The sequence below is a fragment of the Anabrus simplex genome, chromosome 1 (genome assembly GCF_040414725.1).
Source record: "Anabrus simplex isolate iqAnaSimp1 chromosome 1, ASM4041472v1, whole genome shotgun sequence".
In the NCBI taxonomy this organism is placed as follows: domain Eukaryota; kingdom Metazoa; phylum Arthropoda; class Insecta; order Orthoptera; family Tettigoniidae; genus Anabrus; species Anabrus simplex.
The window spans coordinates 1,253,862,595-1,253,879,773 of NC_090265.1; the positions used below are offsets into that span (position 1 = coordinate 1,253,862,595).

General features: G+C 38.6%; 1 protein-coding gene across 3 annotated transcripts in view; it reads right to left on the reverse strand.

Moving 5' to 3' along the window:
• The window catches only part of Fbxl4 (F box and leucine-rich-repeat gene 4), a 279,999-nt gene that overhangs the window by 239,679 nt on the left and 23,141 nt on the right, over positions 1-17,179 (reverse strand). For all 3 annotated transcript variants that reach the window (XM_067137655.2, XM_067137656.2, XM_067137657.2), the window contains one exon: positions 9,694-9,889. In XM_067137655.2, coding sequence (XP_066993756.2) covers positions 9,694-9,889 — 196 coding nt within the window. The remainder of the gene's footprint in view (positions 1-9,693; positions 9,890-17,179) is intronic.

Sequence of the window (17,179 nt, forward strand, 5' to 3'; positions counted from 1 at the left end):
CTCCATGCCACCCTATCCAATATCCAATAACGGACCATTATATTGGTATTATAAATTTACTCATTCGGGACAAATATTTTAGGTTCCTTATGGGAATCAACATCCACATCATCAGACACTGGCTCTGTATCGACTTGTCTCTAACACAGGTGCGGTCTAGCACACAGCCGGCCTCTGTGTGACTCCCAAGCAATGATGCATAAATAAATAAGCCCACAGTGTTATCCATAAATGGTATACAACTGAAACATATATCGGCATGGTTCAATGTAGTGTAGGCAACCATATAAGATTTGATCCTTTATTTGTGTGATTTGTTTTTCATAAACACACAAAATGATAATCTACCTCGAAATGGACAAAGACCTTCATCAACTGTCATGTTACGTTCTGGGTAGAAAAAAGGAACAGCATTTTGAAACTAATACATCGTAAAATAGGCATATTTTATGCTCAGAATGATGACCAGGTTGATTAGTGGGTTTAAAAGAGTCATTATTGTTGATATGCAGCATATTTAGGATCTGAAAGAATTGATCTCTACTTAGTAAGTTCCTAGCGAAAGAGGTTCGGATTAAAGGATGGTTACTCCAGTAATTGCTTAGCTTCAGTTATTTCACAACAAACATATGAAGTACTATACCAAGAAAATAAAGCTATTTCAAATAATATCACTGCGGCCCACTTATTTCAGGTGGAATTCAGCTTCAATGTACCAGCTCATCGCATTTATGCAATACTTATAGCAGCATACCTGTTAGTTTCAGTTTTCATAAATTTTATTATGTCTGCTTTTAAAAATATGATACCTGAAGCCATCTATTTTCAGTTTTGACTCCGTTAAACATATTAATTCTGTTAGAATATGACTTCTTTTTCAGTTGGTTTATAAATGTGTAGTTGTATCTTATGGCTAGCCTGGATTACAATCCATCACCTTTCTTGTGTTGCAGTATAGTTGAGTGAGATTTGCTTAAGTTCTGGCTGTCACATCAAGTTTGTTGCATTGTAGCAGGTGTTCCTTATCCATTTTGCTTCCAGGGTCATGCCAAAGTGTGCAATTTTCAGATCTCAGGATGATGATTCGTTTCAGATGAGCTGCAAGACAGTCGTGGCTAGTGTTAAGTGAGAAGAAGGCTACAGCTTCTCTTCTTCGTATGGGAGTTGCACATCATAACATGATAATGTATCCTATTCCATCAGGATTCTGTTCCAGAAATATTATGATCCACCGGAGACCCTAATACAAAAGTAATTGTCTGAGCGAAACCAAGAGAAGAGTAAGAAGTTTCTGATTGGCTAAGGGATATTAGGAAACATAGCAGCTTGCTTAAGCGTGCACTCCAGCGCAGGTGCGAGCGATAATTTTGTAAGCGTTTAGATTCAGTACTGATATTTCTATCCTGTTACTTGATTGCCGGTTACGGATATTCTTTAGTTATTTGAAGTGTTTTGTATTAGGCTTGCTGGTGGTGATACATACAGAAGCGTAGTTCCTCGAAACAGTTACGCATGGTCCTCCCACTGTGCATCTCGTGTTTCACTCCGTGTTCTGAACAATGAACAAAAGACCCAACACGATTTGTGTTGATGTAAACTCAATTACAGGGAAACTGTTTCTGATTCAAAGAAATGCATCGAAAGAAGGTACCCAATAATACTAACAATAATCGTCGTCGGCTGTAACTCGACTAGAATATATATAACTTCCTCCATACATTGACCAGTTCAACTCAGTTTATGGATGTGTTTACGATGACCAAACAGACCAATCCTGGCATAAAACATACGTCCACACAAATCACACTGAATGGATGGAGGAGGAAGTTGTAAATGACAGAGTTTTCTTGCTTGTCACTTGGCCTCTTGATGTCTGCGGCGTTCTCTTTCAAACAAGTTGACAGCGGTGGATGTAGTGTTCTGCCACAGTGAGCGGTCCACAACAGATCCTTCCCATGTCTGTACATCTATACCAGTTGTCTTCATGATGTGTTTCAGCTGGTCCTTAAAACGCTTAAGAGGGGCTCCATGAGGTCTACTGCCGGAGTAAAGTTCACCATCAAGAATTTGGCGGGGAAGCCTGGTATCACCCATGCGATGAACATGGCCTAACCATCTCAGCTGATGAGCGAGTATTGTTGCCTCAATGCTATTTAGTTGCACTTTGTCGAGAACTGCCATGTTGGTCACATAGTCCTCCCACTTAATATTCAAGATGAATCTCCTTTTCTGTTGGTGGAAGCGTTCAAGTTTTTTGATGTCACGGCGATAGAGTGCCCAAGTTTCACAGCCATGCAGCAGCGTGAAAATGACAACAGCTTTGTACACCATGAGTTTGGTATGCAGTTTTAGGTCATTATTCATGAAGACCGTCTGAATGCTGCATGAGCAGCCCTAATTCTTTTACCAACATCTTGTTCACAGGTACACCGTTTAGACAAGATGCTTCCAAGATATGAAAAGTGATCAACCTGTTCCAGTGTTGTGTCTAAGATGGAAATACTGAACTCAGGAAGTGTTAATCCTGGGACAGGTTGTGCAAGTACCTTTGTTTTTTTTTTTTTGCATTAATGGCAAAACCAAGGCAATCACATGCAGTTTTAAAACAGTTGACTGACTGTTGTAGTTCTGCAGGTGTTAGAGCAGGAGATGCGGTGTCATTGGCATACTGCAGTTCTGTCACCCGGGTAACCAAAGTACGTCTTTGTGAGCAAAGTCTTGCCAGATTGAAAAGGGCTCCATCGAAACAAAATTTAATCTTTTTTTTTTTACAAGGGGCTTTACGTCGCACCGACACAGATAGGTCTTATGGCAATGATAGGGCAGGAAGAAGCTAGGAGTGGGAAGGAAGCGGCCATGGCCTTAATTAAGGTACAGTCCCAGCATTTGCTCGTATTTGCCCGCATTTGACAATGGGAAACCACAGAAAACCATCTTCAGGGCTGGCGACAGTGGGGTTTGAACTCACTATCTCCCAAATACTGGATACTGGCCGCACTTAAGTGACTGGAGCTATCGAGCTTGGTAAAATTTAATCTCCATGCCTAAGTTGTTTGCAGATGATTCATGCAGTATGGCAGCATGGACAGTGCAAAGAGTATAGGAGCAAGCACACAGCCTTGTTTCAATCCATGGGTGATTGGGAACGAATCTGATACTGAGTCACCATGAAGAACCTGTCCAGACAGGTCATCATGAAGAGCTTGAACGAATTCCACATAACGTTCAGGACATCCAACATGTCTCAATACTTTCCACATAGCAGATCTTGGTACTGAATCAAAGGCTTTTTCCAGATCATAGAAAACTAAGTACAGAGGCTGCTGCTATTCTCTGCATTTTTCCTGGAGTTGTCTAGCACAGAAGATCATATCTGTTGTGCCTCTGGAGGTTCCTCTGAAGGTTCCTCTGGAGGTTCCTCTCCGGGAGCTGGTTTAAAAGAATTCTTAGGAGAATTTTACCTGCAACTGACAAAAGCGATATACCACGGTAGTTCCCACATACACTACGATCGCCTTTCTTGAAGGTAATGATGATGGTAGCATTCTTCAAGTCGTCAGGTACTTCTCGAGTTTCCCAAATCAAGAGGATGAGTGTGAAAAGTCTAGTCTTCAAGGGTATACCTCCATTTTGTATCAGTTCCAGAGGGATGTTATCAGGACCAGGAGTCTTTCTTGGTTTTAGTTGATTGAGTGCTTTGGTGAAGTCTCTGTATGTAGGTGGAACTGCCATCCATTGTTGTTGGGGTTGCTGAGGGACATTACGAAGAAAGTCCTCAGTAACATTGGAGACACAATTTAGAAGTGAAGAGAAAACAACAACAACAACAACAACAACAACAACAACAACAACAACAACAACAACAACAATAATAATAATAATAATAATAATAATAATAATAATAATAAATAATTTTTAAAAATCAAAAATTTCTACTCATTCATGTAGTTAAGATAGTGTGGACAGTACAGTACTCAAATAGCAGGTCCTGAAAAGCCATCGCAAGTGCCATCATGCGTATCTATCCCTCTTGCAACTACAACCTGTGGGCGAGTGTAGCAACAGTTGCTATTTTAATTTTTACCATTACAAAAGAAAAGGGGTGATATACTGAAAAAGATGCTGACAGGCCACTTACACAGCTGTTTATCACATATTTCCAACTTTCTTGTATAAAGGAAGACAAAGATTTCTGAGCCTTTTATACTAGATTTACCGAACAACTTGGCTACGTGGTTTGGTTTACGTAGCAGTTACCTTGTATTCGGGAGATGGTGCGTTCCAACCCCACTGTCGGGATCCTGGAAGAGGGTTTGAGGTGGTTTCCTTTTTTCACACCAAGCAAATGCTGGGACTGCTTCTCAGTTGAGGCCAAGGTTACTTCATTCTTAGTCCTGACCTATCGTATCCAATCGTCACCATAAGATCGGTCTGTGGCAGTGCGACATAAAGAAAACAACTAGCAAAAAGAAAGTACTAGATTAAACACTGCTTACGTTCTGCCTGGTAGGACTATTTCTTCACCCCTCATTCCGGCAGTATATGGAAACTGTACACCTCTCGTTCGTCAACATATTTTATAATGTCCAGTCTCACTGTGTGTTTAACTACAGATTCTTGAACATCTACGAATACACAGAGTTATCCAGCAGTGATGACACTTTTTTTAATGAAGGCTTCGAAGCATTAGTTCTTGGAGTGTGAATGGGTCATTGCAAACATTCTATAGGAATAGTTAAGAATGTGAGTGACGAGCTGGTGAAAAGGACAGTGAGAGAGAAGAAAGAGAGATGGAGAGATAAAGTACTACTATCTGCGTACTTTCTAAGGTGAGGCTAGGGGCTGCAAGAGGCAGCAGGTATAAAGACTGTTCCTCCCAAAAGATGACCTGCAACTTGTGTTGTGTTACTTTTATATCCTAATACTCCAACCTATACTACAATGTAACGGATACATAGGAACATGATACTGGAAAGTAACCATTTGTCCCATCCCTATTTTATTTTTCACTGATCCAATTTAGCATCAATATCCTTCCATAATTTGGTTTCTGCTGTTTTCTTTGCCATTTCTTCATGCCTGTTTTTAGTAGTATTTTTCAGAATCTTTTTTGCTGACATAAAATCAGTCTGACTGGCAGGTTGTTATAGTGTGGTACCTTTTATGACTAATCTGTCTGCCTCTTCATTGCCTGTTATTCCAATATGAGAAGGAATCCACTGAAATGGCATCTGTTTGTGGAGTCTTTGGAGGGTTTTTATCATACATAGAATTTATTTCATTTCTTTATTTTGAGACTTATTATTTGACGAGATGGCTTGGATGGCTGCTTTTGAATCTGTAGGGATAACAAACTTTTGGTAATCATTTTTTTCTGCCTAAGAACTGCTGTAGTACATGGGAAATTGCTTTTATCTCTGCATCAAAATTTGTTTTGTTTTGGCCTACTGGAAAGTGGAGTGAGAAGAGAGATGAATGTATCCCTGCCCCAGTTCTGTTTTCCTTGTCCTGTAAGCCATCTGCATATATTTTTAGACACTGATTAGATGGATATCTTTCTTCCATTGTACAGAGGGCGAGCTGTTTTAGATCATATAGTGCCTCTTTCTTGCAGGCCTCTTCTAGCAAAGTAAGATCTGCAGTCACTTGCATATATTCTTGGGGTTGACTGGCATACACAGTGGTTCAAGTTTTATTTGCAGATTGCTCTTATTAATATATGCTTTGGCACTACATAAAGGATCTTTTGGGTTTTAAGATTGTGGCTAGTAACTGGGTTTTTTGGCCCAGATCATTTGAGGTAATCTTAGTAAACTGAGATATGCGTTAGTTTTCATTGTGCCTGTTATGATTCATAGGGCATTATTTTGACACTTCTCACGGTGATCAATGTTTGATTGGGGTGCTGCAGTAAGTACCTCACTGCCATATATAACAGGTTTGATGTAAGTGCTGTAGGTTCTATTGAGTGTGTCTTGAGTGCTCCCCCCCAAGTAGCTCCTGCTAGTCTCTTCAGCAATTTCATCCCTTTGTTTACTTTCTCCTCCACTTGTTGTATGTGTTTGGTCCAGTTCAGCTTCTTGTCTGTGATGATGCGTAGGTACTTGGTGCTTTCACTTTTTGGAAGTTCCTGATCACTAAATTTTAGACTGAAAGTAGGATTGTGATGTGTCAGGGAGAAAAACTGATATACTGTTTTAGTAGTATTGATTTCTATATTGTTATTTTCAGTCCAGTTTTTAAGTTTTATAAGTGTGTAAGAAGTATTTTCTGATTTGGGCTGTTACATGTTGTGGTCCAAACAATAACATCATCTGCAAACATGCTGATATTCAATGGGGTTACTTCCTTTATCGTTGTTGGAAGATCATTGATGTACACACTGAATAATGTTGTGCTTGATACAGCTCCTTGTGGGAGGCCTAGTTTTGATTGCTTGCATCCTGAAGTTTTGTTGTGTAACAAACAATGATCATTCTTTGGGAAAGGAATCTTGAAAACCACTTTAACGTGCATCCACTTACTTTAAATATGATAAGCTGATCTGATCGGATAAACCAATTTTATAAACTGATTGAAGATCGGTTTATAAATGTCAATCGGTTTATAAATGTGTTTATTCAAAATTAGTTTCAGCAGACTGAAGAACCTAACAGTTATGAAAATAAATTTAAAAAGCCCTGAAAAGTGCAGAAAAGCAAATGAACACAGAACTCTCATTATTTTATAAGCGTTTATACAATTATCCCTTGAAACACGGGAAGTGATTGCTTGCTATCTTCCTCTGTCCGGTTGTAAGAGGTGCAGACCATCACATTAGAGAATGAAAGGCGCTGATAAATTGTTCAGCTACATCCTCACATTCGCTTTCATTATCAATGTTACCCGAAAAATAACCAGTACCTATACTAATTAAACCAGAATTGAAAGTCAGAATTCAGATACAATCTAGCTGAAACACAAGATATACTGGTACTCCACTGACTGATTATTGTTGAAATTTTATTAATTTTATGATATGTATTAATTTATTGATGTCTTTCAGTTTTTAATATGTGGTTAATTGAACCTTCATGTGCAGTCTAAATTAATTTGATATTTCTCAATAATTTTAGGAATTACTGCTTATTATGATGAAAAGGTATCAAAATAATTATGGTAAATGTTAATTCTAATGCTCTTTCTCTTTGTAGTAAAGTACTGGAACAGGCTTTACCAGTGAGTCCGCAGAAGAAACGGGAAGTTGTTTCTGTGCTGAGTGCAAAATTTGGTGCAAGTTCATCTATGAGGGGGAATCAAATATAAGCAGGATTTTATTTTTTATTTAAATTCATTTACTGAAAAACATCAAGGCAAATACAATTTATTTTTCCACATAGTTTCCTGCTTTGGAAATGCATTTGTCCCAGCATACGGGAAGCTTTTTGATGCCCTCATCGTAAAAGAACAGGGTCGTGTCACCAGCCAGTTGCGCAAGAAGTCTTCCAAACTCTCATCATCTTCAAATCGTTGCCCTCCTAGAGCTTCTCTAAGCGGTCAAACAAATGGAAATGGCAGGGCAATAAGTCTGGGTTGTAAGGAGCATGATCAAGTGTAGTCCAGTGTATCTGACAGACCTCCAAACGTCTCAACTTTAGATTTTCAGTCAAAAGGTGATGGACCCATCTAGAAGACACTTTACCGAACTATAGATTGTTCGTGATGATTGTTTGACAGCTCCCATAACTGATTCCAACTTGTTCTGCAATTTCTGATACCCCTGCCCATCGATCATTGTCAATAACGTCCTTAACCACACAAATATTTCCGTCAGTAATGCTGGTCCGAGGATGGCGACCGTGTTGATGATTTTCCACAAGTTCTCGTCCTTCCTTGAACTTTTTATGTCAGGCAAATACTCTCGTTCTTGACAATGTATGATCACTGAACTGTGCAGTCAATCTCTGGCAAATTTCTGCCGCTGTAACTCCTTCATGAGCAAGTATTGTGCAGTGGAAAGGTGCACCTGTTGCTCCGACATCGTAAGCATTACTGACGTAACGGCGCGCTCTCCCCACTCATAACAGTCCCGCCTAAGCATAGCAGAAGTGCGGGGCCAGACCTACTAACTGTTGATGTTCAGGGACAAAAATCCTGTTTATATTTAATCGACCTTCATACCTCCAGCAAGCGCAGAAAGTCTTCCCTTCCAAATCAAGAAGTTCTTGAATTTCTCCATCGGGATGATATCAGTTGGCCATCTCAGCGAGCAAGAGATTAAAACAACACAAACGATTCATGTTCGTCACAATGCAAGAAACATTCCAAGTATTATGTTTGTACCATAACTGAAAGTGATGGTGATGTTTATTTTATAACCAATTTTTGCAAGTGCAATGATGGAGTTAAACTGTTTTGTGAACCACTGACGAAAGACGAGTGCTTTTTAAATACCAATGTAAATGGTCCATTTTAAAATGAAAGTGAAATCGAAAGAAAATTACCGGTGCCTTATTTTACTCGTGGGGAATGGTATTTTGATGAGTCCATACCAGAAGCAGAATGAACAAAAACTGTTTTTTTCATTTTATATTTTTTTCTGATTAAGCTTTCATTCAAACTGTAGGCTACTTAAGTTGAATTTCAGTTATTTTTAAATATTTTAGTTCACTTCCAATAATAAAAATTATTCATTTAAAAATCTTGCAGAACCGTATATAACGCGTATGGTTTGACATTTGAAGCATACACCATACATAGAGGGTTGAAAACTGTAAATGTACGGTTCAAACTGTACGGTTGGCAACGCTACACTGTATGAACAAGCAAGAAAACAGTGTGTGTAAAACACGAGTTCGCTACTCTTCAAAGCAAGTGTTCATATTCTACCCATCAATGGTCAGTGGTCCCATTTAGCACCAGCATAAGAAACTGTAACGCTGTCATTCATACTTAGTAGACACACAGAAGTACATTTCTAACATGTGACAGTTTACACCATCGTTGAACCTCGAAATAACGTTATGTGACAATGTTGAAGGAAGAAATACTGACCGGCAGCACATGTATCACTCAGAACAAAAATTCGTTGATATAGTTCTTAGATGACAGAAGCTTTTTGGTCAGAGTTCTAAGCTGAAATATTATCACATAGTGGCTTTTCTAGGTGCAATGATGGTATGTGAAGAAAATCAAGCCCGAGCAACGCTCAGGCACCATGTTTGATGTGTTAAACCCTTCTCAAAGTCCCAGTAAGAGCACCTCAAATGTAAGTATTTACATATTTTATCAACCACTTCAGTGCACTTCTAGTCTATAAAGCTGTTAGCGGTTAGCACATGCATATACAGATTCAGATTAGATACATTGAAATATAAATTGTAAGCTTTTCTCTGCAAAATATACTAATAGTATATGAAGTACATAATAAATTACAATGATGTATGCAGAAATTTGGAAGATACTAAATAATTACATCTTACAGCATTAAGTTTATATACCCAATACGATGGCACAACAAGTAATGTTAGTCTTCTATCCCTCCCCATTTGTCCCAAATCGTTTATTAGAACTGGCTGTCTCTGAATATAAAATCACAAGTATGCACTTTACAAAAAACAGAACAAACAAATATATACATCACAGGAATCTCTGTGTATATCTGGGGTCTGATCTTCAAAGCATATAATAATGTATGTATAATAATGAGCATACCTAGTAGGGAAGTCAATTCTCTTCAGCTCCGGCGAAAATATTCGTGACACATGACCAACTTCTTGAGGTTCACCTTCCCATAACATGCTCCACTTGCCATATGGGTCAGCAGCCCAAATGCTAACAACGGCACCAGGGTTGTAGGTCTCATATATATTTATTTCACATGGATAGACAGGCTGCTCAAATTCAATATCTGTGCATAAGCAAACAAAATTATATCGATTACTCCTCTAATCAGACAAAATAAACTACACCTAAATAAAACTACACCAGGAATCATTTCTTTCTTAAATCCAGTGCGATCTTTAAGCATGGGCTCAATGAGCACCGGCCAGAAGCCCCCTTCACACAGCGGCCCTTAGTGATAAGCATAATTTTACAAAATAACAATAGTAAGAATTATTGTACGTTCTTTTTATGATTAATTAATTAATTAGTCATTCATAATAATAATAATAATAATATTGAAGCAGATGATAGCTAGAAATGTTCTGCTTTTCCAAAATAAAATATATTTCAATGGAAATTGATAGCACTATACACCAGGAAAAACATAATGCTGCTGCTATTATTATCATCATGATGTCCAGCTCCTTGGCTGAATGGTTAGCGCAGTGCTCTTCGACTCAGAGGGCCCCAGGTTTGATTCCCGGCCGGGTCGGAGATTTTAACCTTAAAAGGTTACATATCTTGGCTCAGGGACTGGGTGTTTGTGCTTTCCCTAACATCCCTACAACTCACATACCACACATAACATGAACCTCCACGACAATAACATGCAGTTACCAAACATGTCAGATGCCACCCACCCCCATCGGAGGGCCTGCCTTACAAGGGCTGCATCCGGTTAAAAATAGCCACACTAAATTATATCATTATTATTATTATTATTATTATTATTATTATTATTATTATTATTATTATTGTTGGACCGGGTGTACACCTTCTCCATCCCATTCAACTGTGTGCCTTCTATAAAGCCATCTGTGTCATGGAACTTGAACTAATGTAATACACAAGATACTTGGATTTTCAACTGCTAGATGTCTGTACCATCGGTTTTGTTGCTCCCCCTAGAGAGTCGACCTCTAATTTATCACAAAATTTGTATTGTGATAAGTGGCAAATCTTAAGTTTGTGAAATTTTTTTTTTTTTTTTTTTTTTTTTTTTTTCCACGTATCAAAGTAGTCGATACTACTCCTGCTTCCTTCTTCAATTGCTAGCAACCAATCAAAAGTTTTGTGAATATTCTCTCTAGCTAATTAAAATTGGGGGTATGTACAGGCATCCAGCCTATCTGTAAAGAGTTCTGGAAACTTCCCCTCAGAAATGCTATAAAAGCTAGGCACTTTAGGGCTGTATTGTCATCTTCATCGCTCTGGTCTAGTGAGTGCGGCATGTTATTCGGAGGCAGGAGCTGCAGATCAGCGTTCGGAAGGCCTAACAACTCAAAGTGATGGCAGAAATTTCTTAACATGTGATAGCTCCAGGCAGATAGCTTGAGGGGAAGGTTTCAAACTTCTTTTCTTAATGTAAAGTTAAAGTCATAGTTTAAATGTAGATTTTCAGCAAGTCTGAGGACTCTATACAACCCCACTGGGAAACATGTAAACTAAGGGAACAAAGTGTGATCACTCTCAATTGATTCCCATTCAACTCATAATGGGGTGACTAAAATTTTCTAAACCTGCTCTGCAACTTCGGGCCATAAGCCAATTTAGTATTTTAAGCGTTTTTCCTAAAAGGAGTGCAAGTGTTTCACCTCCTAGCCTTTTGTTCATGGCCGATCATGTTAAACCTTTTTCTTTACATTAAGGGCATTTAGAATGGGCACTCATTGCCCCTGCTTATTTGATAGTCGTTTATAGATGAGTGTGTAACAGACTGTTGAGCAGAAATGACGGTAAACACATTACTTGAAGTGTGTCAGGTACAACTTTGTAAGAAACTTTTGCCTCTGAGAGGATGGATTATATCAACTTTTGGAGCTCAAACTTCTAGACGATGTCAGTGGAGCAAACATGCTCTTGTATCCTCATCCCCTATAGATTATCGTGTCGATAATTTTCTCTAGTTCTTGTACCTGATTTTTGGACTTATAGTCTGCTGTTGTTATCAGAGCTGACAAGCTCATTTGTTGTTGTTTGTTCCAAATCTTCTATCAATCAAATTTTAAAATTAAAAAAATAAAAGAATGAAAGAATTAACATTCCAAAATTTGGTGCTTTAACTTATGCTCTGGTCATTTCCTAGTCCGCAAATTCACCCCGGCACCTTCTTACACCTCTCTATTCCACGATATTCTTGTAACAATTAATATTATATTATATTATTATTATTTGACATGCAAATATTAGCTAATGTAATAGATATAGTTTAGATGGTACTCATCCAAAAAGTATGGTACTGTAGTCACAAATTTCAGTTTCCTCCACTGGTTGAGTACTTGAGATTTTGAACCAGAGAATTGTTGCTTTTTCCAAAATAAAATTTATTTTTTAAAAAAAGGAAATGGAAAAGCATAATTCTCTTGCACTAATAAGTACAGAAAACAACAATTTAAACAACATGAAATGAGCTGAACGGCACACACGCTCCCATATATAATATCCAAACAGCATTTTAATTCTTGAAACCAGCCCTCTGGGCCCTGTTTCATAAAACATCTTTCACTAATATTATTAGTAAGAAACCAATAATATTAACTAATAATATTAGTATTATCTTTCATAAAATTATTAGTTAATAATCTTAGTTTATGAGTCAAAATTATTAGTAGATGTTCCTAATAATATTAGTAAATTGTTTCATAGACAACATGACTAATAAAAGTTACTCATATTATTAGGATTATTTCCATGAGTGTATTTTGACTTATAATTCATATTATTAGTGAAACCAAAGTGAGCAGTATTTTAATATTTTGGCATAAAATCATGAAGATCACTGAAATGGTCGACTCTGATTCAAATAGTGATAAGAAACAAGTGTAGGTATTCACCATTCAATAAATGTTACGTCAAAAACAGCCTGTACTGACATGTAACAAACATATGAATACTGGTACAATGGGAGATTTAGGTTAGATTACATAACTTTTGAGTATTTGCTTGATAGGTTTGGTAGGTAATAGAACGTTCCACTGCAAGGAATGAAGCATAACCTTAAAACAGCAGTTCGCATTGCACTCCACCGGTTGGTAGTGATACACAGTATCACTGTGTTTCTCTAGTGCAGTTCTGCTCGGACACTCCAAGTATCTTTTAAAATCTTGGCTTATATCACCAGTAAACCAAGATGGTGCTGGTGATGATTATTGTTTTAAGAGAAAGTAGGCTACAACTAGGCAACCATCATCTATAACAAAACTAATTAGATAGAAAAATGGAAAGGATCCGACATTTTGAAAAATGAAGGTATTGGCTAAAGAAAGAGAAGGGCCACGAAGGGCGTGAAAATGAAAGACTCTCTTGGCCTCGCAACCTAATACTATCAGGGTCGGAAAATAACAAGAGTTGAACAAGGGAGGTCAGAAGTGTAGATGAAAATGAGCCTGGCAGAAGTAAGTTGAAGCAATGGCGACTCATCTCAGTGCCCCACGTTCGCCAACACATGCTCCCAAGTTGAGAGCCCTGGGACCCCTTTTAGTCACCTCTTACGACAGGCAGGGGATACTCTGGCTGTTATTCTACCGCCCCCACCAACAGGGGTAGTGAACAAAGATTTTGCTAGTCCATCTCAACAGAGATTTTTAAGAGCACATGAAATTAAAAAGTAAAAGGAACAAGGAGAGTTATAGTGTGCAAAAGGCTGCGAATAGTTGACGCTTTAACTCAATCACTTTCCGCAAAGAAATTTTCTTCTCTCACATTATTTTAACTTCTTTTATCCATTTTCATCTATATTGAAGTCACAATAACGAAAATATCAGGTGAGCCTTTTGAACATGAGGATTAATAGTCGGTTGTAGTCAAGCATTAACCTACTGCTAGGAACAAACCCAAACCAAGAACATATGCAACAGACCGATTCTAACCTCCATTTGTATCAGCTGTCTAATGAACTAATATTATTAGTGAAGATATTAGTCATGTGTAAATCTTTATGAAACAGAATTTGGTTAACTAATAATTATTTTTATGAGTTCTAATATTATTAGTTAGTTTTATGAAACAGGGCCCTGGTCCCAGGATGGCGAGCCTTCTTTTTACAGGGAGACCCCATGTTCGATTCCCAAGCACAGATTTTTACCTGGACCCGAGGGCTAGTATGAGGGCCACTCAGCCTGCAGGAGACCTGAGGGCTTTCTAGGCGGAGGCTACTATTTCATTATGGGATAGAAGGGCTAGAGATTTCAGACAAATGAAGAAAATTAAGATCGGAACAAATGAAAAAAGTACTGGGCAGACTACACAAGAACCAAACAGTACAACCTTCCACAAGAAAGTGAATGTGGAACGACTCAAGTGGTCCAATGTGGCCAATAGTAGTAGTAGTAGTAGTAGTAGTAGTAGTAGTAGTAGTAGTAAATTTTTTTTTTTTTTTACAAGGGATTGTGGAAAATCTTCAAAAGACACTTGTGAAGGGTCCGCACTCCACAAGTGTGTGGGATTCTTACCCACTAAAAACCACACACCCTTTTTCCACGGTGTGTTATCACCCCGCAACCGCTCTCGCATTACTTCAGGGTGATATCGTGCTTTGTCTTTCAGACGTCTTCTGTCTTCATTTCTCCTTTACGAACGTTCGTATGCTTCCAAATCCTTCTTCTTCTTCTGACGAAGGACATCCTCCACATGCACTGCCATGCGATCCCAGGATTCCTGGTTTCGCAGCATCACCGAAATAATATTATCTGTTGTCAATTCTCCTAGTTCAGTTTCCACACATCTTCTCTGAATTGTTCAATGGTCACATACAAAAAAAGGTGTGAAATACGTCGTTAATGTCATTGCAATATATGCATGCTGCGTCACTTGCTCTGCCCACTTTATGCAGGAATTTCCGGAAATATCCATGTCGTGTTAGAAGCTGCGTGAGGTAGTAATTTACTTCACCATGAGCCCTTTCAACCCAGATATCCAAGCGTGGTATCAGTCGCTTGGTCCATTTGCCTCGAGGGTCACTTTCCTATCTGAGTTGCCATTGCCTCATCCGTTGACTGAAGGCACGCTTCTTTGCACATTTCTTTCCCAGCTCTCCTTGGGTACGTCAGATTTCATGTCGCTCCAATGCAAGTAGGTCTATTGGGACTATTGCTGCCACCGTGAGGATTGCAGGTTTGGAAACTGTGCGGTATGCACATGCAATACGTAAAGCCGCTCTCCATTGTACGGCAGCTATCATTCTCCGATACTAAGCAAATCTCAAGGATTCAGCCCAGATTTCAGAGCCATATAGGAGCACTGACTGAACCGTCGACATGAGAAGACGTCGTTTACTGGATTTTGGACCTTTAATATTTCCCGTTAATCTGTTAAGTGCAGTCATGTATTTTATTGCCTTGTCTGTCGCTCTCTGAATATGATTCCAGAATGTGAGCTTGGAGTCAAGTGTCACTCCTAGATATTTTGTGCTTGCAGATGTTTCAATCACTAACTCTCCAACAGTCATTGGTACAAGATTTTCAATCCTTTTTCTCGTCAGAAGAACTATCTCCGTTTTGTGTTCGGCTAATGTTAGACTGTGGCTCATCATCCATTCTTTTAAGCGTCGCATCACCTGGTTGAGTTTGATTTGAGCCAATTCAACATTACAAGCTACTATCAATGCAGCCACATCATCAGCGTAGCCCACAAGCTTCGTGTCCTCTGGCATCTCCAAACGTAACAAGCCATCATACATTATGTTCCAAAGATCTGGACCAAGGATCGATCCCTGCGCTGCACCAGCCGTCAGACGTTTTGTATTTTCTCCAGCTTCTGTATCATACAACAGAGTGAGATCTTTGAAGTAATCTCTCATTATGCGCATAAGATATTGTGGTAACTTGAAAGTTTCTTCAAGAGCTACCAACATGTCGCTCCATCTTGCCGAATTGAAGGCATTCTTCACGTCCAGAGTCACAAGAAGTGTCAATTTACGGGAATGATGGTTGCCCATTTGTGCCCTTTCTGCTGTATTCACCACCTCCCACACTGCACCTAGCATCGAGTGTCCTCTCTGAAATCCATGTTGGCGAACAGTTGCTAGTTGAACTGCTGAGAGGATTCTGGGCTGCAAATAATTAATAATAATAATAATAATAATAATAATAATAATAATAATAATAATAATAATAATAATAATAACAACAACAACAACAACAGCATCTTGAGAAAGATACTAGGACCGATCAAAGTAGATGGAGAGTACAGAAGGAGATCAAACCAGGAGCTATAAAGTTATACTGGAAAGCAGTCATAGCCAGGAAGAAGTGTTTGACTTTCTATGGACATGTCACGAGGATGAATCCAACTAGGATGACCTACCAGATTCTCTACTACTGATAGAACAAAAAGAGATGGATACCATGGCTAAAAGAAGTGAAGAAAGACATATAGGTACTGGGAGTAACTGAAAACGACCTCAGAAACCGAGCACCTCCCAGAAGTATAATCAAACAAGAGAGGTTTCAGGACAGGCCACCCTGTAAGAAAACAGGCACCATCTGGACGAAGGAAAGAAAGGAGAAATATAGCCAGAAAATGCAAGAGTACCGTGCAAACATCAAGTCTCTTTCTAACCAGAAAAGTTGAACATCGTGGTCCTCAGATGGCCCATTCGAAAGAATAATAATAATAATAATAATAATAATAATAATAATAATAATAATAATAATAATAATAATAATAATGTGAAGATATACAATATATACCTTAGTATTTTTCATTAACCCTCTACTGCATGAATTATTTTTCGTTTCCGTTTGGTGAAGAAAATTTCAAGCTTTAATGTTCAACATACGCTCAGTGGTTTAGATATACCACCAATTCTTAACTGGGCCTAATAGCTTAACACTCGTATGTGATGTGGATTGCCATATTGGAATATATATACGATTTTCCACGATTTTACGCTAAGACCAAACATTACTGCCTACTGGCCATGGGTATGTATTGCAGGGCGCAAGTATACTTGCACGACCGTAGGTCGGTAATGTCTTTGAGGTTGAGCCAGAGGTACTCCTGAAGCCTGTGGTAATATGATGGGGAGGGCCCACGTAAAATAAACGGTGGTTGGTTCGCGTGGATGTTGACGGGGTGGAAGGAGTACCTTTGGTTGTAGGGCTGTTTTGTCTTATGTTATGTAAAAAAAAAACAAGGCATCACTGGGATATGTGTTTAATTGACTGTACAGTTGAAGGTGTGCCGTCTATAATATGTATAGCTGTTTCAACTTGGTCACTAGGTGCACTCTTGATGGTGATGCATGCACTGTATAATCTTGCAGAAAGATCATGGCTTTAACAAATTTAAAATGATATATCAAAAGGAAACAATA